This window comes from Oryctolagus cuniculus, chromosome 2 (genome assembly GCF_964237555.1).
Source record: "Oryctolagus cuniculus chromosome 2, mOryCun1.1, whole genome shotgun sequence".
In the NCBI taxonomy this organism is placed as follows: Eukaryota; Metazoa; Chordata; class Mammalia; order Lagomorpha; family Leporidae; genus Oryctolagus; species Oryctolagus cuniculus.
The window spans coordinates 52,310,946-52,333,811 of NC_091433.1; the positions used below are offsets into that span (position 1 = coordinate 52,310,946).

The following is a 22,866-nucleotide window of genomic DNA, read 5'->3' on the forward strand; positions in this document are numbered from 1 at the left end:
AAGACTTCTTCCTTTTTTAAAATATTTACACAAAAATATAGCTAGGACTATTTTTAAATTTACTTTTTAATGATCACTAGATATTGTGAATTTGTAATAATGTGATAGGTAAATATATTAAAATATTAATATCTTTTCATTATATAAAGTCTGCTATCTGTAATTTAGAGATATTTGCTGGTCAAGTTATAATCTTAAAAAATTATAGCATTGATTTTTCTTCCCCCCCCCCCCCTTTTTTTTGTAGGTTAGCTATTATTTTCCTCTCAAAACTTTATGGAGATCATTTTTTGCTGCTTTAGTGGCTGCATTTGTTTTGAGATCCATCAATCCGTTTGGTAACAGTCGTCTGGTCCTTTTTTATGTGGAGTATCATACACCATGGTACCTTTTTGAACTGTTTCCTTTTATTCTCCTAGGGGTATTTGGAGGGCTTTGGGGAGCCTTTTTCATTAGGGCAAATATTGCCTGGTGTCGTCGACGCAAATCCACCAAATTTGGAAAGTATCCTGTTCTTGAAGTCATTATTGTTGCAGCCATTACAGCTGTGATTGCCTTCCCTAATCCATACACTAGACTCAACACCAGTGAACTGATTAAAGAGCTTTTTACAGACTGTGGGCCTCTGGAGTCCTCTTCTCTTTGTGACTACAGAAATGACATGAATGCCAGTAAAATTGTTGATGATATTCCTGATCGTCCAGCAGGCATTGGCGTGTATTCAGCTATATGGCAGTTGTGCTTAGCACTCATATTTAAGATCATAATGACGGTGTTCACTTTTGGTATTAAGGTAAGTGCTGGTATGAGGTGATATTTAAGTAATCTTGGTACATTCAAAACTTAATGTAAAATGAGAGGTGCAGTTTTTATCTAAAGGTTGTTTTCTGAATGTAGGCTGAAAGGATACTTATCTTGGAGTCTAATTTTAAGTAATGAAAAAAATTCCTTAGGATATACTGTTGAAGATGTTACTTGTTGTTGTGTAATGAATTAATCCAGAATTCAGCAGCTTAAGATAACTATTTAATTTGTTCTTGATACTGGGTTAACAGTTTGGGAAGGGGTCAGTCAACTGGGTGTTTTTTGCTTGTAATTGCTCATCATCAGACATGGTTAGGGCCTGGTTATCTCAAAGCTCTCTTCATTCCTGTGTCTAGTGCCTGGGCTGAGAAGATTCACACAACTGGAGCTGGAACATTTGAGCTCATAGATTGTCATTTTGTCTCTCTGTGTCTCTGGTTTTTCCAGCATGATGTTCTCAGGATACTTGTATTTCTTACATGGTAACTCAGCACCCTAAAAGCAAGTGTCCCAGATGGCTGTTTCGAGCCTGGCCCGAGAAATCCTATCACATGACTTCCCTTTCAAGTCTATTCATTGAGATAATCACAGTGGTCCAGTTTGGTTCAGGAGAAGGGAGCATCAGCAAATTCATAATCATATATTAGTTGTATGTATACATGATATGTATCAGTTGCATGTACTAGTTCACTATTGCTGCTGTAATAAATTACCACAAACTTAGTGTTTAGAAATCACACAAATGTGTTACCTTAACAGTTCTGGAGATCAGAAGTCTGAAAAGGATAGATAAAGATGCTCATGAGGCTGTAGGAGAGAGTCTGTTTATTTGTCTTTATCATCGTTTAGAGACTTCCCACATTTCTTGCTTGATGACCTCCTTCTTCCGTCAGAGCCAGGAATGCCTAGTCATCTCTCATCTCATAACTCTGACACTAACACTTCTAAAGCTCTCTTCCTCATTTAAAAACTCTTGTGGTTACTTTAGGGCCACCCAGATAATCTAGAATGATCTCCTGTTTTAATATCAACTGGTTAGCAACCTTAATTCTATCTTCAAACTTAATTCCTCCTTGCTGTGTAGCATAACAGATTCACAAGTTTTAGAAACCAGGATATGGGTATCTTTGGAAAACCTGTCATATCGCTTTAGGATGTTAGCTTATTGTAGCTTGTGAGGACACTGTAGACTCAGAATTACATTGCGAGTCCTGTGAATCCCGTGCCTTTTTCCATCAAGAATGTAAGCCATCTGGACCTTCTGCCCTCAGACATAGCTTCCGTTGAACTTACCAAAGTAAGAATAACATTCATTGATTATATATCAGTAAATATAATTTTCTTCTAGTACTGTCATAGCACATAACATATGCAGAAGCATATGTCAGTTTATCCTTATAATTTAAATTATTACACCTCTGTACATGTAATAGTATTTTCTAGTGGCAGTGTGCTTTCACAGGTATAAATCTATGTAGAATAACAACTTTATTTCAATGTGATTGGAGTGGTTTTAGTTTTTGGAGGTTGGTTTTCTGTTGTACTGTGTGTTTAGTCCACTGTGAGATAAATAATAGAGAAGTCTTGAAGTTTAACTTTTTATTCTTTTTAGTAAATAAAATTAAGGGAGATGTTAAAGCATTTTTTCCTACACAAAATCAGTTTTCTGTAAATCCCAGCTTCCTCATCATTAGTTGAACCACAGGAAGCTGGAGGCAATTGATAGGCATTTGTTAAGTTCTGTGTTACATTCAAGTCTGGCTAAAGGATCATAACTGGCAGGAGAATTCAGCACATTCTTTGATCCTTTCTGTTGTGTATCTCTAATGATCTTGACATGCTCCCACACACCGTCATTCTGTGCTGGACTTGTTTGCATATCCAGAACAGTTTAGAGTTGTTAGTCGTACAGAACTCTTAAATGATCTTAATGAATGTGTTTGCTATTCCTGTTTTCCTTGTTAAATTTATTCAAATATTTTTCTCTTTTTAATTGATTTTATATATGTATATATATAATCAAAATACTGGGTGGATACTGAAGATTGCCTGCCTTGTAGCACTTAAGTGGAATAATACCTAATATCACCATCATTTGTATATATGTAAGAAGGACATAATAATGGAATAAAGTATAGTACTTCAAATTGAGTTGTATAGGTTTATGAAAAATACTTTATATTGTCCCTTTTTGTTTATTTTTCTTGTTTCACCATGGACTAATGAAAATTTTGTTAGAGACTGCAATTAGGGAACCCATGAGCCAAAAAATAAATAACCCTTGAGTTATTTTCTCTTTGATCTACAGAATATGATGTTACTTTGTAACTGAATTTATGGTATTGCTAAGGTATTGTTATAATAATATTTTGTTACAGTTTTATTTGTATTAGAATTTTTATATGAATAAAATGTGAAATGACTCAAAAGTGTCAGAAATAAATTCATAGGATGTAGGTTTCAAGTACGGAAGTAGAAGATCTCTGCCTCATTCAGCGTTCTGTTGTTGTTGTAGGTTCCGTCAGGCTTGTTCATCCCCAGTATGGCTATTGGAGCGATTGCCGGGAGGATAGTGGGGATTGCAGTGGAACAACTTGCGTACTATCACCATGACTGGTTTATATTTAAGGAGTGGTGTGAGGTCGGGGCTGACTGTATTACACCTGGCCTTTATGCCATGGTTGGCGCTGCTGCATGCTTAGGTAATGTGATTGTGTTTGCTTGTGTATGAATGTTTGCTGATCTACACTCATGGATGGGTTGATGGGAGAAGTGTATGGGACAGGTGGAGGGACTGTTTTAATAGAAATAAAATAGTAGCACTACTATGGCATTATATAGTAGCAGTTTTTATTTTATCTATCTCAGAACATTTGTTAATACAAAAGTTTGATAGTAATTAACATATTTGCAATATCACTTGATGCCTTACAAGAGAAACCATCTTAGTATAACATATGCTGAATTTGAATCACAAGGAGATTGTTGATTTTGTCGTTGCCAACACTCATGGCTTACCTATACCAGCATGGTTCATGAAAGTAGCTTTTTTTTCTTTATTCGACAGGCAGAGTTAGACAATGAGAGAGAGAGAGACAGAGAAAGGTCTTCCTTCTGTTGGTTCACCTCCCCCAAATGGCCGCTACAGCCATCGCGCTGAACCAATCTGAAGCCAGGAGCCAGGTGCTTCTCCTGGTCTCCCATGCTGGTGCAGGGCCCAAGGACTTGGGCCATCCTCCACTGCACTCCAGCAGAGAGAGTCCAGCATAGAGCTGGACTGGAAGAGGAGCAACCGGGACAGAATCCAGTGCCCCAACCAGGACTAGAACCCTGTGTGCTGGCGCCGCAGGCAGAGGATTAGCCTATTGAGCTGCGGCGCCGGCCCCAGAATATTGTTTTAATAATCTTCTGTGTTATAAACAAAGAAGATACGTGATTCTGTAAATATTAGTATTGATCAAAGGGAGGAGTAATAGTTTTTGATGATAATACCTTTCACTAGGTTCTGTTTACAATTTTGAGTTCAACCTTATAGTGTGGAACTTCTATAACATGTGGTAGTGAGGATCTTGTCCTTCCTTGACCAGTGGTGCTTATTTTTTTCAGGTGGTGTGACAAGGATGACTGTGTCCCTCGTGGTTATTGTTTTTGAGCTAACTGGCGGCTTGGAATATATTGTTCCGCTCATGGCTGCAGTCATGACGAGTAAATGGGTCGGAGATGCCTTTGGTAGAGAAGGCATTTATGAAGCTCACATCCGATTAAATGGATACCCTTTCTTGGATGCAAAAGAAGAATTCACTCATACTACCTTGGCTGCTGATGTCATGAGACCTCGACGGAATGATCCACCCTTAGCGGTTCTGACACAGGACAATATGACAGTGGATGATATAGAAAATATGATAAATGAAACAAGCTACAATGGCTTTCCTGTTATAATGTCAAAAGAATCTCAGAGATTAGTGGGATTTGCTCTCAGAAGAGATCTGACAATTGCAATAGGTACCTTAAAAAATTGAGTGTGTATGTGAGTGTGTGTTTATGATAGATTTCTGGAAGGAAAAACGGAGTAAAATTTAATAGATTGAGTTTGCAGAGCAAGGGATGTTATTTTGTGTCCTTGAAAGTCTTATATCCTGTAGGAATTTATGCCTCTTTGGATTATTTTACTGTTAAAAGTAGTTTTCCTCTTTCCAATTAAAATCAAGGATATAGACACAAACATTTGGTGGAGCAGGTTAAGACTAAGATGCTGCTTGTGACACGTGCACCCATATTAGAGTGCTGGTTTTAATTCCCAGCTCCACTCCCGATTTGAGTTTCTACTAGTGTGCACACTGAGAGGCAACAGGTGATGGCTGAAGTAGTTTGGGTCTCTGCCACCCAGGTGGGAGACCTGGATTGAGTTCCTGGCTCCTCGCTTTAACCTGGCTTGGTCCCAGCAGTTACAGGCATTTGGGGAATGAACCAACAGATGGGAGATCTCTCTTTCTGCCTTTCAAGTAAATAAAAATAAATAATTATTGAAAAGTTCTTTAAAAGATATAGTCCTGTGATCAAGATGAGAAGACCAGTATGACTATGTCAGTCCTTTACAATGCAGTCTGACTCTCCTTCCCCTGCCCATGGTGGTGATAGAGTATAGAGAGCCATCGAGCAGTTGCTTTGTTACTCCCCGGTATTTGGTGCAGTATGAGATGGAAATGTCAAACATTTGACCTGTGCCCAAAGGACATTCCTGTGAACATGTCATCTCCCTTCCTTACCTCTGTGATCATTGCTAAAGGATTATAAAATAATTCCTGTGCCTTTTGAGGAGTGAAGACTGTATAATATATATGGAGTATTTCTCAAATCAAACTTGAAACTTAATTTGTAAGTACTAATAAACATTGAAGCAGAGAAGAAAAAGGAGGAAAAGAATGAGATCCTATAGAGAATATTTTCTTCAGCTTAAAAAAAGGATACAGCTGTAGAAGAATTTTTCAAAGACTAGCAATTCCATCAACTCAAGTTTTGCCTAAGGAATAGTATAGTAGTTGCCAGAGATGACAAAGTAAATTGTCAGACTTGGCTGTATTCAAACATTTTAGCTTCTAAGCCATTTCCATGGCCAAACCTAGTCAAAACCAAATTGACTGTATTCCCATGCTCCAGATTTCACTGGCAGCCAGCCATCATAGAAAAATAAAGACCAGATTTTTAAAAGATAAAGAAGTGCTAAAATTAAGAATTACTCATGTGGGGACACTATGACACAGCGGGTTAAGCCACAGCCTGAAATGCCAACATGGCTGCTCCACTTCTGATCCAGCTCCCTGGTAATGCATCTGGGAAAGCAGCAGAGGATGGCTCAAGTCCTTGGGCCCCTGCACCCACATTGGGGATCTGGAGGGCCTGGCCCAACTCCGGGGAGTGAGCCAGAGGATAAAATATTCTCACTTTCTCTCTCTCTCTCTCTCTCTCTCTCTGCCTCTGTCCTTTTCTTCCTCTGTAACAATGTCTTCCAAATAAATCTAAAAAAAAAAAAGAATTACTCATATTCTCACTGATCCTGTGGACATATTTTTAGAAGTTCTGTCACTGTCTTGAGAGAATATTAGAATAGGAGATAATATTGGTTTAAGGGAATTTATGGGTACGATAGATTTGTGAGATATCAAGCCATGTCATCAGAAATATTAGACATAGAATGAGCTTTGAACACACCACAAATACCAATAATTATTTTTGTCAAATTTTAAATGTTTTAAAGATTTATTTTATCTATTTGAAAGAGTAACAGGAGAGACAGAGAAAGAAATCTTCGTTTCCAAAGTGGCTGCAACAAAGCCATGATCCAGGCACTCCATCTAAGTCTCTTACATGGGTGGCAGGTGTCCAAATACTTGGACCATCTTCTACTGTTTCCCACATGTTTTAGTAGAGGGCTGGATCAGAAGCAGAGCAGCTGGGACTTGAACCGGTGCTCCAGTGTGGGATTCCAACACTGCATATAGAGCTTAACCTGTGCCATAACACTGACCTCAAAGGTTAAATTTTTGATTAGGAAAAGCAAACCATATACTAGGTTTTTTATATATATGATGGTATTCAAAAGTTCTTAGAAAGTGAAATCAAAAGATAAGTTTATTTTGGTGTCCCAAATTTTGAAATGCATGCATAATTTTTTCATTAAATACATTTTCCATGAATTTTTTGAGGGCTCCATGTTTGTATTCCATTATAGCCTATATTATAATTTCTATATAAAAACTATGTATTAATGAAGGACAAAAAAATTCTACATGTCTCTCAAAAAATAAGGTATTTGAAATCTGCTAAATTGGATGTTACCCACTCCCCATCCCTGTTTTTTGAAGGTTTATTTATTTGAAAGAGAGAGCAACAGAACGGAGAGACAAGAGAGAGAAGTGTCATACACTGGTTCAGTCCACCAAATGGCCACACCAGCCAAGTCTGCCCCAGACTAAAGTCAGGAGCCAGGAACTCTCTTCTGGTCTCATATGGGGGGGCAGGGGCCTAAGTAACTGAGGCATCATCTACTCCTTTCTCAGGTGCATTAACAGGAAGCTGGATCAGAAGCCAAGCAGCCAGAACTCGAACCAGGACTCTGATTAGAGCAGCTAGCAGTGCAAGTGGCAGCTTAACTTGCTGTGCTACAATGCCAGCCCCCAGTTCTCTATACTAACACAGGATTTTATAGAATATTAAATCCAAACAAGAAGTCTCAGATTGCTTCAGGTCATTAAAATGGAAGTAATGGGACTTCTTTTTTTAATGTCTGAATTGTATCAGAAATTGAAAAACTATGATAAACTCTGCTTTTAGGGCCCTTGAAGGACTGGCATCAAAACTAATTTTAAGAATGGAGGTGGGCATTTGGTGTAGCAGTTAAACCATCACTTGGGATGCTTGTGTCCTATATTAGAGTCCCTGGGTTTGAATCCTGGCCATTCCCCTGATTCCAGCTTCCTGCTCATGTACATTCTGAGGGTGAGCAGTGAGAACTCAACTGGTTGGACCCTTGCCACCCACATGGAAGAACTGTATTGCATTCCTGGCTCCCTGGTCTTTGCTGGCATTAGGGATGTGAACCAGCGGATGGGACCTCTCTGTGTCTCTGCCTCTCAAAGAAGTAAATACAAATAATAATTTTAGAAATTAAATAAAGAAAAATGTCATTTAGTAAATGTTCAATAAATGATGCTTGTTAAATTACTGTGTTCATATAAAAGTGATAGTGATTTTTAAATTTTAATTGACAAATTATGGATTAATATATTTTGATGTACATATACATTGTGACATTATCAAATCAGCTAATTAGTATATCTTACCTGCTTTTTTTGGGGGGTGAGAATATTTAAAATATACTCTTTCAGATATTTTCAAATAAAAGATTAAAAGTGATATTCTCAAGGGGCCAGGTTGTGTTACAGCTGATTAAGTCACTGATTATGACAGCAGCATCCCATATGGGAGTGCCAGTTCAACTCTGGCTGTTCTGCTTCTAATCCAGCTTCCTGCTGATTTGCCTGGGAAGACAGCAGAAGATCACTCATAATTTACATTATAGTCAAAGGCTTAATGGCTGTACTAAACAAAATATTCAACAAATAAGAGCAAAAAGACCATAGTCCAGAGGTGGTTAGTTTTAACTAAGAATGTCATATTTGCTATTTGATAGCACACTTGGTATCTTTTTATTTTGTTTACTTATCAGTACTTTATAGTAGACATAGTTTTTAAAGATTTTTAAATTGAATCATTTGAAAGGCAAAAGGGACAAACAGAGAGAGAACAGATAAATGGATGGACAGACAGACAAAGCACACCAGAGAGCCAAAGAGAGATCTCCTATCTGCTGATTGAGTCCTCAAATGCCCACAACAATAAGGACTGGGCCAGATAGAAGCCAGGAACCAGGAACTCAATCTGTGTCTTCCATGTGAATGGCAGGGACCCAAGCTCTTGAGCGTCCTCCGGCTGCCTCCCAAAGTGGGTGTTCTCAGGAAGCTGGAACGGAGAACAGCGCTGGCTCAAACACAGACACTCCAGTGTGGGATTTGGGTGTCCCAAGTGACAGCTTAATCACTGTGACAAACACCTCCTGCCCCTTGCTAGAGTTAATTATTTTAGTCTCCTGACTTTTATACAAGAGTTAAAAGTGATTCACAGACCCTATTACATTGTGAGAATATTCTGATTTGCCTATGCATTTCATTTTTTTTTTTTCGTTTGTTTTACCTGAATATTTCTGATAACAGCTTTATTTCTGTACAAAAACTTTACTCCCTTTTCTATGTTTTAGGTCATTAATGTCTCACTTCACATCATTTATTTTGTGTACCCATTCCTGATTCATGCTAATGGTTTTTACACTGTACCATTCAATTGTCAGACACAGGTCATTAGCTAGATTCGTCTTCTGGACTATAAGCAACTAATAAGTATTTCCCAAAAATCATTTATGTCAATTGCTGAGGGTTTCTTTCCTACCATTACCATGCTTTTGAGGTTGTCTAGTAAGTGCTAGCCATTGGGAGCTTCACTTAGCGCCTTCCAACTGGAGTGTGTTACAACATGGCTAAATAATGCTTTAGTCAGAAGTAGTAGAAAGCATTGCCACAGTAATATCTGCTCCAGTTTTATGACTGGTAGTTATTAATATCTTGGCTTAAATATTTTTATAGTACAGTTAATAATAAAAGTGTTTTGCTACAACAACCGACCGATTATGTATACACGGTGTTGCATAATATGTAAAAAATATAAAATTGAATGACTGTTTTATTCCTATTTTGTTTATTCCATGGGATTCCTTCTTCTTGTGGTCTCTGCACTTTTCCCCATCTTTGCTACTTCTATCCAGCATTTTCAAAGGTAGGAGTGGAAATAGAGAGGAGGACAGAAGCATTCAAAGCAGAGCACATTGAGATGAAGGAGAAATTAACAGAACTTTTGCAAATTAAACAACCTAGAAAATCTTCCAAATCCATTAAGAGTGTAATAGTAATTTCAGCCCACCTGTAATGTTCATTGATCATCTATAAAATTATACTTTATCATCAGAAAAGAGAAAGAACCAGCTAATTCAGAGGAGGGAGTATGCTTCCTAGTCAAAGCAAGGAGGAAACTGTAGTCTCACTTCCAATGTAGAGTAAGTGATAGTCACCACGTGCATGCTTCACGGAATAAAAGATTCCTATAAGCTCCTCTCAGTTTGTACAAGTTTTAAACTCTATTTTCCTTGCCCCCCAAACATAAAAAACTTTGGCTTCAGTAAAGAATGTTGTACCAGTGTATATTATACCAAAAATATTGTATTTACATGAAAATTTATTTTGTTGGTGGATTCCATTTCAATCAGATACAAGAAATTGCTAAATGACTTTTCGTTTGATATCCTTTGTTATGGAGAAGATAGGAGAAAGGGGACTAAAAGTCATGGTAAACATTTATTTTGTATTTCCAAATAAATAGGTTGTCCATGAAAAGAATAAAACCTAATGACTTAAATGTTGGTCTTCTCTCTGTCTCTTTCAGAAAGTGCCAGAAAAAAACAAGAAGGTATCGTTGGTAGCTCTCGAGTGTGTTTTGCACAGCACACCCCATCTCTTCCAGCAGAAAGTCCTCGACCCTTGAAGCTCCGAAGCATTCTTGACATGAGCCCTTTTACAGTGACAGACCACACCCCAATGGAGATTGTGGTGGACATCTTCCGAAAGCTGGGGCTGAGGCAGTGCCTTGTAACTCACAATGGGTAAGTTTGGCACCACAGAAGTCAGTTCATTTAGCAGAATTTGTGACCCTTTTAGTGGAATTTTCATGTGGTTATTAGCAAAGAACGTGAGTCCGCTGCCCCATGGGAAGATCTGTCACTTAGCGTGGTTATAAATAAGGGACTTTATCATACCTGCCAGAGAATAAGAATGATGTCTTACTGTAAGAAAGTGTGTTCCTATAAGAAAGTGCCTGCTCTTTTCCAAAACATAAAGTGCCATTTCTCGAGAATACCGAACTTTTAAAGTTAGAAAAAGGGTGCTAAAAGATCTCCCAACCTGAACAGCCTGTTGAGCAGAATATTTCTGTTCTTAGAGCAGTGGTGGGCCTAACTGGTATGGAACACTGTAAAACCGCTTTTCTTTTTCTTAAGTATTTTATTTTTAGTAATAAAACTTCTAGTACAATACTAACTTTCTAGTTATCTTACTGTTTCCTCTTTCATTCAATAGTTGATTTATCATATAACAAAGGAAAAGCTTCTTCAAAAAGATCATGGAAAATGCATATTTAAAAATGCATGGATTTCAAATTTTTCATATCAAAATTTATCGTTTAATTAATTTTCTGTGAATTTTTGAATCTCCATCATATAATTTAATGAGGTTTGTAAATTAACTAAAAATCTCCTTTAACAAATGCTTTTTTTTCCCTTTCTACCTTTTGCATGAATTTTTATGTAAAATCTTTTGCGTAAAAAATTTTCTACAAATCTTTTGGGTAAACGGCCAATAACAAATGCTCATGTGTTTAAAATGTAGGCATTGATAATCTATGTTTCTGTCTTTTATGCATAAACTGCAGTGTTCTTGCCTGATAGGAATATAGGAGAGTGACAGGTGTCAAAGGATTGCAGAGACTTAAAGCTGAGGGTGCCTGAGCCAGTATGCTTCCATTTGGTCACCACTGTTCTCCTCTCCTGGACCTAGGCGCTGTTTAGAGCTCTCTGTTCCCATTATATCACTGTTCCTTATTGACATCCTTCAGGACTTCTTTCATCTGAAGGCAGATAACAAAGGCTACAAAGGCGAAACAGAGGGTATTCTTGGATTATGCAGAAACTCCCTGCCCAGCAGGAAGCTGGGTGAAATACTGTAATCACAGCTTAGGGGATCATAGCAGGTGGTTTTGTTTTTAACATTGTGTATCAGATACATGGCTGAAGAAACAACGTGACCTCTGTCTAGGGTAAGGCAGACAAAAAGAAACTGAGAGGAAGGCACATACTTACTTATTTACCTTTGAAGAACCTCAGGAAAGTAGATGGTAATATCCCTACCTACAGATGTAGTAATTGAAGTTCACAGAGGTTTAATAATTTGTCCCAAATCACACAGTGAGCAAGTTGTGTATCAGGGAATCTATCTTTCCAGCTTTAAAACCCAATCTCTTGGAGTTGGCATTTGGCCTAGCAGCTAAGATACCTCTTGGGACACCATGCATCCCACATCACAGTGCCTAGGTTTGAGTCCTAGCTTCACTGGAGATTCCAGCTTCCTGCTTATGCGTACTCTGAGAAGTAAGAAGGGATGGCTCAAGTAGTTGAGTCCCTGCCACTCAACAGAAAGATCTGGATTGAGTTTTTGGCTCCTAGCTTAATGCTACAAGCATTTCAAGGGTGAATAAGTGGATGGGAGCTCTTTATTTCCATCTGTGTGTGTGTGTGTGTGTCTGTCTCTCTCTGCCTTTCTTTATGTGTCTCTTTGCCTCATAAATAAATACAATAAATAAATTTTTTTTTTTTTTTTTTTGACAGGCAGAGTGGACAGTGAGAGAGAGAGACAGAGAGAGAAAGGTCTTCCTTTTGCCGTTGGTTCACCCTCCAATGGCCGCCGCTGCAGCCGGCGCACCGCGCTGATCCTGGCAGGAGCCAGGAGCCAGGTGCTTTTCCTGGTCTCCCATGGGGTGCAGGGCCCAAGCACCTGGGCCATCCTCCACTGCACTCCCTGGCCATAGCAGAGAGCTGGCCTGGAAGAGGGGCAACCGGGACAGAATCCGGCGCCCCAACCGGGACTAGAACCTGGTGTGCCGGCGCCGCAAGGTGGAGGATTAGCCTATTGAGCCACGGCGCCGGCTGACAATAAATAAATTTTAAAACTATTCTGTTGCTACTCTTATACTGTAGTTGACTGATAAAATATACCCTCTTCCTTTGTGATTTTTTAAACTACTAAAATATTTTCTTGACCAATATATTAGATGATATTGTTTTAAGAATAGAAATATAATAGAAAGGGCCAGCATTTTGGCATAATGGGTAAAGTTGCTGCCTGCGATGTTGGCATCCCATTTGGGCGTTTAAGTGCCTGCTGTTCCACTTCTGGTCTAGCTCCCTCCTAACATGCCTGGAAAGCAGCAAAGGATGGCCGAAGTACTTGGGCCCCTGCATCCACATCGGAGACCCATATGAAGCTCCTGGGTCCTGGCTTTGGCTTGGCCTAACCGTGGCCATTGTGGCCATTTGGGGAGTGACCCAGCAGATGGAAGATCTCTCTCTCTATCCCTCTTTAACTCTGCCTTTCAAATAAATAAATAAAAATCTTAACAGTAGGGAGTTTGGAATTATTAGATTCCATAAATACTGATTAGGGAATAAGAAAGTATTACTGTTGCTAATTTAATATTGTTTAATTTTTAAAAATGCCATCAAGCCATTGCTTAAAAGCTTAGTAAGTACTATTTAAATGAGATAACTTTTCATAAAGCCTTGCTGATCCTTAGCCCTTTTAATGATTGAATGGCTCAGTTGGAACCTATGCTTAGTTGTTATAAGGTATTATTTGCTTCTAGGTGTTGTCTGTGCATGGTATAGTTTCTCCTTTTTGTTGAGAAAGAGACACAGAGATATAGTCAAAGAGCTCCGTCTTCTGATTTAATTCTTCAAAAGCCTTCAAAGGATGGGACTGGGCAGGGGACCTCAGCCAGGGGCTGGGAATTCTTTTCTCGTCTCCCAGTACTCGAACCATCAGTGCGGCCTCTCAGGGTCTGTATTTGTCAGGCAGGACGCTAGAGTCAGAAGTCAGGACTGGGATCTATCCTAGGCATTTCGATGAGGGTTGCAAGTGTCCTAACTGCTAGGCTAAACACTTGTTCCTAGTATGTCCTTTTTTTGTTTTAAAGATTTATTTATTTATTTGAAGGTCAGAGTTACACAGAGAAGGAGAGGCAGAGAGAGAGAGAGAGGTCTTCCATCCGCTGGTTCACTCCCCAGTTGGCCGCAGTGGCCAGAGCTGTGCCAATCCAAAGCCAGGAGCCAGGAGCTTCTTCTGGGTCTCCCACATGGGTGCAGGGGCCCAAGGACTTGGGTCATCTTCTTCTGCTTTCCCAGGCCATTGCAGAGAGCTGGATCAGAAGAGGGGCAACCGGGACTAGAACTGGTGGCTAAATGGGATGCCAGCACTGCAAGCGGGGGATTTACCCACCACACCACAGCGCTGGCACCCCCCAGTATATATGTTTATGTACTAACAAATGTAAATGTTATTCTCTATGAGAATATTATGATCTATGGTGGCAAAGCTGCTGTATGGGTTAATTTTCATATTTCACCTTGATTAATTTCCAAATTTTTGGCAGAATAGATAATAAAGGAAAATGTTAAAAAGATAGCTAATTAAAACTATATCTGATGCTGCCTGTTTATATGAAAGAGAAGGGTGTTTCAGTGTAAAAATGTTTAGTTGCCTTCATGATATTTTCTTTATTTCTGTCCTTGATTCAAGGAAAATAAGTTGATATATATGGAAAGAAAAGAGATCAGTTGGGGAGGTAGCTCTTGGGACTCTTGTATATAGGAGTTGGTTATTTATTCTCACTTAAAATTAAATGCCTTAAATCCAGAAAAGAGATCATATCTTCTGGTTTTTAGTGGAGCATATGAAATTCTGGATAGCTAGCCATGTTTTATAGTTAATACTTTGCACTGACGGAAAATAGTCATTTGGGGACGAGACATAATAGCTATAGAGCCTTGGATGCAAAGAGAAAAAAGGAATACAGAGATGAGGGGAAATGTGTCTGTAAGCTAAAGATGTCCATTAGTTATTCATTTCCCCCACTGTATATTTTAATTTAGCATAATTTCTTAAAATCTTTCGGTTTTAGTGGAATTAGTAGGATATTAGGACCAACTTAAAAAAAGTTTTTGTGATAGAAGTATTAGGTGAAATACAGTTGAGGTTTCTTTACTGTGAAACTTGTCAAAACTTTTAAAGTGTTGTTAGTCTTCTGTTCTCAGACAAGAGTAATAGGAAACATAGTTTTCTAAACTTACTGGAAAGTGCAACCATTTGGGGGTGGGAAGAAGGACTGCTGTTTCTTGGAACAGTCTATAGGAAATGCTGGGTTATACCCTGTAACTTCTTACATCATTACTTATTGGCCTGAAAGGAAACAGCAAATTATTCCCTCTATGTGAGTCACATTTTTGCATTGATTTTCCTTCCACACCCTAAAATTAATAAAGTAGTACTGAACCTTGTCAATTCTCATTACTCTCTCTCTTTTTCATGACAGAGAGGAACAGTATGCACTGCTCCTCCCTTTTTAGGGATATTGCTTTGAAAAATCAGACTATTTTGTAAATTTCTAAATTTGCACTTGGTTCTTATAAGCTTGTAACTTTCTTCATTGTTTATGTATCTTGTGATCTGCCAGAGTTTAATAATTTAGGTGATACTAACAAACTGTGTCTATGTTATTGGATAGAAAAGTATGAGTAAGAATTAAGTTGGTGTTATTGTATTTAATTGCCAAGATTTCTACTTTCCTGGCTCAAGAAAACCATAAAATTAAGTGCATTGACAACTTTTTGTTTGTTTTTAAACTTGAAAGTTTTAGTGTGAGAAGTACATCTACTGATTGATTGCTCATTTGTAAACTGCTTTTTTCAGGGAGGAAGTTGTTCCCATACCCTGAGAATTTTTCAACTTATTCTGAAGGGTCAATATGCTTTTTCTTTAAAATAATAATATGAACAAACAACTTAGATGTGGTTTTCCAATTTTCCACCCTCTCTGTTTCCCCAGCCCTGTCCCAGCCTTCATCTAAAGAACTATTTTATAATGAATGCATGTGTCAAACCAGACTATTTTGAAGTGCCCTCATGAGGGCTCTTTAAAAATTTCAGTGTTCAAAGGCAGCATAACAGGAAGGTTGCCTTAACCAAATCAGCAGGAAAATGTCCAATTACCCTGAAGGGTATTTTGGGTGGGCTTCCAGAATTTAAAGGTTAAAGTGTTTTTTAAAGATTGTTGACTTACACTGCATTGCCACATATTGCAGTTAATTAATTTCCATTATAAAATTGTGACCAGAATTTTGTTCCAATTTTGCTTCATTTCAAAGATCCTCATGAGAATTTATGTCTGTCACTTTGCTTCATGTAACAATATGTCAACAGAGAAATAATCATTAATTTGGGGGAAAAATACTGAAAGTAAATCATTTTGACCCTTAGTCGTAAATGTTTTATTAACTTATTTTAGGAAGACATGTTCACAGTTCCTGAAAATTAGGGTGTGTTTCTCCTGGTTGGTATTATCTATTTAGTATACATTGTTTTTAATTTAAATTCCAAACCATGGCAAAATCCAAGGGATTTCTTAAGAGGCATTAAGACTAATAAGCCTTTACTACTGCTGACATGGATTCAAATGATAGCTGCTGCATTATCTCTAAGTAGAGAACCCTGAAAATGAAACTAAATTTCAGGGGTTCATAGCTGTGTGTCATCATTAAGTTTCTTTTGTACTTTTCTTTGTAATCATCTTCATTCTGAACTTTTATAATTTTAATTTAAAATGAAAATAGCACACCAATATTGAGAAATATTGTGGTGTGGTGTCACTTTTGAAAGTCAATAGTGTTTATGCAAAAAGAACCTGGAATTTTAGATGATTTTTGGTTTTTATTTTTCTAAAGTTCTTCAGAAGCATTCTTATAGTTCATGTTTTTTTCTCTCTCTCATTATCATTATGATTGGAACCTCTTTTAATTTGATTTCTCACACAGTTATTAGCATAATAATCTGTTTCAGGATTGTCTTGGGGATCATCACAAAGAAGAACATATTAGAGCATCTCGAGCAACTAAAGCAGCACGTGGAGCCCTTGGTGATTAGATATATCAGATCTCCTCATTAGACACCTTAGAAGTCAGGAAGCATGAAACTTGTGAACTGTTCAGTTCTCTGTCCCAGATACCTGCTGAACAAAAAAACTTACCTACTATGCTGCCAGTTACATTTGTACTGATGTTGTCAATTTAGATATGTGTAAATTTCCATTCATAGAAAGTATGCAAAGGTTAACATTGCTCATTTGAATCTTTTTTTTTTACAATTTAAGAACTGTAAACAGTTTGGTAGTTGAATGAGAACAGATTATTGGACATCCTAAAGTCATCACAACTGATCTGTTGACCTTAGCCAATACACCAGTCTCAGACTCCTGACTGGTTAAAAATGTCTGCCTTGTCGCCCAAACCCTTTTTTCTTTTTTGTTTACTAATCTTGGTAGTCCTGTGGTAGAGTCTAAGCTCCTAATTGATTTTAACTGAGCTTAGCAATTGAAACTGCTGACAGTTAGATGGATTATTTTAATGGGCACACTACCTAGAGTGTAATGTGTATGTATCTGTGATAATAGTGTTAGTTTTCCTGTAGTCTGCATACCTTCAAAGTCAGATTGTGTGTCCTGCCATCTCATTAGTGAATTGTACCTAGATCATGTATGTGCCCCTTTTGTATGATGTCTCTGGAATGCTATAAGCACCTCTTTGGGGTTGGATGTATTTGTTTTAACCGCCTTTATGTCCTAGTGGTTTCATGAATACAGATAAATTTTGAATTATCTACTATATAACATAAAAATTGTCTGGCTTTAGCAATTAATGCCTGGAATTATTTTGTCCTGCAATTGTCATAACTATATAAAACCTGTCCCAGTTTGCTTAAGTACACAACTGATTATGTATTTCTGTTGTATGCTAATATTTCACAAGTGTTTCATGCATCCTTTTTAAAAACTACTAACCAGAATAATATAGTAGTTGCTCATTCATTCTGCTTTCTGCTTCACCAGTAATCTTTCAGGACTGCTTTTTGATTTTTTTTCACCTATTTTAATGTAAGCATTAACAACTAAGACTTTCATAAAAGCACTTTATCGTAATTTTTTTTTACCAAAATAACAAAAGGGAAACATTGGGGAGTGTCCTAGAAATTTGAGTTGTCTTATAGATTTATTCTTGGGGTTTTGAAGTTTGGGATTGAAGTTTGGTGTTGACCATTTTATATGCATTTCTTTCTCAATTGTATGTGCTTTCATGAAGATTTTGCATACAACTGAGCAATCCTTAAATTATATTTATTTTAAACACTAGTTAATTTTGGTTTAACAAAAAATGAAGTATTGAGGGGGCTTGGTCATCAAGCATTTTGCTGCTTTCTTGATGTTATGACAATGAATTTTTCCTTCTCAAATGGGATCAGTATCATTTCCTGTTCATGCACCCTCCCATTTTTGTTACTTTTTTGTTGGCATACAATAATCAAAATAGCTCTACTTTAATGAGGCATGTAGTCCTCAGAGTCTCAGTGGAAAGGACATTAGATTATTAGTGACCATAATACTGTTCGTATCAAAGGATGGTTGCTGGATAATTTTGTTACCTTTACCAATAAAATACTTTTTGAAAATATAAAATCAGGCTGCTTGCTTTGCTCTATTCCTGTCAACAAAAAGGACTTAGCTATAGATGTAGCTTCTTTTTTTCTTCTCCCTTTTATTTTAATAGCAATGTTCTGTTCCCTTTCAGGCGCCTCCTTGGCATTATAACAAAAAAAGATATCCTCCGTCATATGGCCCAGACGGCAAACCAAGACCCCGCTTCAATAATGTTCAACTGAATCCCATAGATGAGGAGAGAGAGGAAACAGAAGAGGAAGTTCATCTGTTGAATAGCACAACTCTTTAACCTGAGGGAGTCGTCTACTTTTTTTTTCCTCCTTTAAAAAAAGAAATATAAAAGCCAGGCTTTTGCAACATGGTTTGCCAATAATGCTGGTGGAATGGAGGAGTTGTTTGGGGAGGGAAAGGAGAGAGGTGTTTCCCTAAGTGACAGCAGCGATCAACTCCTATTGTTCTGCACTGGATGCATCTGAGATTGTGCCGTGATAGTGCAGGCTTGAGCCACCATGGAGAATGACACCGGAGTCCTGGAGCACCTGGGTCTGTGCCTCCAACATTGCAAAGACATGTTATCAGTCCCTATTTCTGGAGGGATTACTCTGAATTGAGCCATCTGTAAGACTGCAAGGTCTTGCCCTTTTTTATCAAAACTGTTCTGTTTGATTCATGAATTGTATAGTTAAGCATTACCTTTCTACATTCCAGAAGAGCTTTTATTTCCCTCTTCTCTGTCCTCTCCTCTCTTCTCCTCTCTCTCCTCTGCTCTCCTCACTTCTCCTTACTTCTCCTCTCTTCTCTCTTCTTTGTCTCTCCTGAGCTGTAACAAAGCCTCTTTAAATTGGTGTACCCTTTTGAAGCAGTCCTTTCTCATATTGAGATGTACTGTGATTTTATTGAGGTTTATCACAAGAAGGGAGTGTTTCTTGTGCCATTAACCATGTAGTTTGCACCACCACTAAATGCTCGGAACAGCGCACATGCACCACAACAAAGGCTGATCAAACAGGTAAAATCTCAAGAAGCATGAATGAAATCTCAGCTTCTGTGCTGTGTGATTCAGAATCAAAAAAAAAAAAAAAATGAGACTTGACTTTAAAGGATAAACAGTTTTCTTTTTTTCATCTCAGACTATGGATAATGTGACCTGGTCTTATGCAAGTTTTCTATTTCTAAAACTATTAGGATATACAAGTGCTGTTCGGCATAATGAAACAAAATGCTGCTGCATTGACAGGAACTAGAAGGAAGTATTCTGTTGAGCTGTATCCGATATCAATTGCATGTTAAAACACTGGAATTTTTTTTCTTGAAATTAGATGAGTAATTCTTTTCTTTCCTCAAGATATTTCACTGCTGACACTGAAGAAGAAATGTAATTCATAACTTGCACTAAATGTATATTTCTTTTCTTAAAAATTTACCATTCTTATTTATATTTTTATGGATTAAAATTTATAAAATACAGATCAGTTAATATCGCACTTAAATAACTTTACCTTTTTAATGTGATTTTTATAGACTAATTCAGACTTACAAATATGGAGATATGAACAAAGTTTACAATGGGAGCAAGGGTTTAAAAGAGGTTGTGGTTATTTCTCTATGATCCAATGTGTACATAAACTTTTTTCTGATCTTTCACTGCCATCCCCTGATTTATGTCTTCTGATCTGTCCATTTTGACCCATTAACTGGAAAGTTGAAACACTACAAATTACTATGTAGATTAAAACCGAAAGCTAAATAGTATTAACCATTTAAAAAAAATCAGCAACAAATAATGAAAGCATAGAATTGCAAAGATAGCAGTTTACATTTTAATCTAAGCATGTAGGTTGTATCCATATTTGAAGTGTTCCACAATGGTTTGGATATCACCAGTGCACATTTTTGCAGGATGAGTTAAAATGTACTGGGTTGTGTTTGGGATTTTTGTTTTTGGAAATACGTGTTTTAATCATGGTCTTGGGTCACTATTGGCAAAGGCAATTTATTCTAAGAACTGGCCGAAATAGTGTAGGATTATGCATTTTTGATAGGAAAATGAATTTTTGCAGACATTTTCTGAAATGCACCTGGCAACAAGCTGTTTTTACATTTTAGAAGTGGTTCTTCACTTCCTAGTTGTTAATAATAATATACCTGGAGATTTGTAAGATCACATAAGATCTGTAAGATTGTAAAGACTTAAAAGATCATGAAGCCATATTAGGATAACAATTGAAAGCTTGGCAAAATTTTGGAAGTTTGGTGAATCATTCTTTTTTTTTTTGGTGATGCATTCTTAGCTATGCTGCCTAGGATTGAGATTTTGCCCTAGTGACTCACTCCCTTTGGTAGACTTCAGGTTTTCTTTGCAGCCCCTTCAGAGTACAATCGTTACCACATGACAGTTTCAAATATGTTAAAGAGTATTTGCAGTGTGTGTGGCACTGCTGGAGTATGAACTCCTCCGTGTGGCTGTGGGATAACTTAATTGCTTGTCCTGAGTTAGAAGCCTTCAAAGATGAAAGCAGTTTCTTTGCGGATAGCTTCATCTATTAAACTGCACATGGATTTTATTTTCCACGTTTCCCATTTTGATTTCAGGTCCTACTTTGATTGCGATTGCTTCGGAGATTGACATTTCAGGGTAGATAGTAAAAGTGTTAATTTTTTTCCTTGATATTTCTATCCCTGGTGTGTCTTACTGCTGAAATACAGGAAAAGTGCCGTTTTTAAACACATTCAGTAGTTTTTCTTTGATGTTACTATCTATTCCATTTTCCCTTTTGATACAGTGAAGTGTGTCTGCTTTTCAGCCAAATGATGAAATACTGAAGACCATGAAAATACACGTGCCTGACTATTTGGCAAACTGACCAATATAAGTGTAGCGCCTTATTTGAGTACCCTTTCTTAGAAGGTATGATGAGAATGGGCAAGGGTGTCAGCATCTCTTCTTATTAATATTGTTTTCAGCTTTGGTTCATGAAGACTGCTTAGTTTGTTAATCTGTGATGTTGCCTAGAGCTGTATTTATCTGTTTTTATTTATACTAGTGTAGTAAAGCTGCATATCATTACAGTAAAAATGATTACTGTGATGAGTTCATCAGAAAATCTATTAAAATCTCTGTGACAATGTGTGGTTTGGCATTTAATTATATTTGTAGCAGTCCTCCCTCCTTACAGCTGCCCTATGCAGTGTGGGCCAACATGCCTGGCACATGCAGCCTCAAAGGGGTGGAGACTGCAATACTCGCAGGTTGCAGAGCTGCTCCTGGACTGCGAATGAGGAGCCACAGAGGAGTAGGTACCAGGTGGACCAATAGGACATATGATCCACCAGCAAAATCAGCGAAAGTTGCCAGTATGCAGGGAGATTGCATTTAGGTTCACTTTTTAAAAATTTGATTGTTTTAGAATATGGTATTAGCATGAAGGGAAAACAGGTAAATGATTAACTTAAAAATTTACTTTGCGGGACTGGTGCTGTGGCATAGCGGGTAAAGCCGCCACCTGCATGCCAGCATCCCAGCTGGGTGCCGATTCAAATCCTGGCTGCTCCACTTCCAATCCAGCTTCCTACTAATGTGCCTGGGAAAGCAGTGAAAGATGGCCCAAGCTTGGACCTCTGCCACCCACTTGGGAGACCCGTAAGAAGCTCCTGACTCCTGGCTTCAGCCTGGCCCAACTCCAGCTGTTTCGTCCATTTGGGGAGTGAACCAATGGATGAAAGATATTCTTTCTCTCTCTCTCTCCCTTTCTCTCTTTCTCTCTCTCTGCCTCTTCCTGTTTTCTATAACTCCGACTTTCAAATAAATAAATCTTTAAAAAAAAATAAAAATTTACTTTGGCAATTTGCTAATAGAGCTGCCTAAAAGGGGGTGGTAATAATATTTCAATGAGATTTCAGTAGTCTTCTAATAGTAAAGTTTTAGTAGAAAGGAAAACACTAAAAGTCCAGGGTAGATCCCAAAAGGACCATTCACTGTATAATGTGTCAGATGGTGACAAATACCATGGATTAATCAGTTCAGCAGAGTTTTTTTTTTAAGATTTATTTGAAAAGCAGAGAGAACTTCATCCACTGGTTCACTCTCCAAATGGCCACAACAGCCACAGCTGGGCCAATCCAAAGCCACAAGCCAGGAACTTCCTTTGGGTCTTACATGGGTGCAGGGGCCCAAGTACTTGGACTGTCTTATGCTGAGTCCAGATGGTATGCTGGTGCTGCAGGCTGTGGCTTTACCCACTATACAGTGCTAGGCCCAGTTCGTTTTTTTGTTTGTTTGTTTGTTTAATTCCTATGTGCTACACACTGTGAGGAGCATAGAAAATCAGGCAAAACTCCCTGCTCTAATAGAGGTCATCTAATGGGAGAAAATAAAGTGAAGGTATGTGCATGTGCACAGGCATGCACACTGTATTCACGGATGGCCTCAGGGATAAGGTCACATTTGAGCAAAACTTAGACTGAGGGAAGCCATTTATCTATGAGAACAACATCTAAGAGGAGAAAATGCTGTGTTAGACATTGCACGGTGGAACATTGCTGCCAGTCAAGGAACACCAAGTCGGTCCCTGTGGCTGGACAGCAG

At 38.0% G+C, this 22,866-nt stretch overlaps 1 protein-coding gene across 12 annotated transcripts in view; it reads left to right on the forward strand.

The window, feature by feature from the left end:
* The window catches only part of CLCN3 (chloride voltage-gated channel 3), a 91,213-nt gene extending 69,804 nt beyond the window's left edge, over positions 1–21,409 (forward strand). For 6 of the 12 annotated variants that reach the window (XM_008273897.4, XM_070067762.1, XM_070067771.1 and 3 more), the window contains 5 exons: positions 248–793; positions 3,320–3,506; positions 4,411–4,809; positions 10,357–10,573; positions 18,412–21,409. In XM_008273897.4, coding sequence (XP_008272119.1) covers positions 248–793; positions 3,320–3,506; positions 4,411–4,809; positions 10,357–10,573; positions 18,412–18,502 — 1,440 coding nt within the window. In that variant the 3' untranslated portion in view covers positions 18,503–21,409. Of the gene's footprint in view, positions 1–247; positions 794–3,319; positions 3,507–4,410; positions 4,810–10,356; positions 10,574–16,630; positions 16,707–18,411 lie in introns of all 12 variants that reach the window. The other 6 variants (XM_008273874.4, XM_008273885.4, XM_070067765.1 and 3 more) reach the window with 2 other exon arrangements.
* The last annotated feature ends 1,457 nt before the right edge of the window (positions 21,410–22,866 follow it).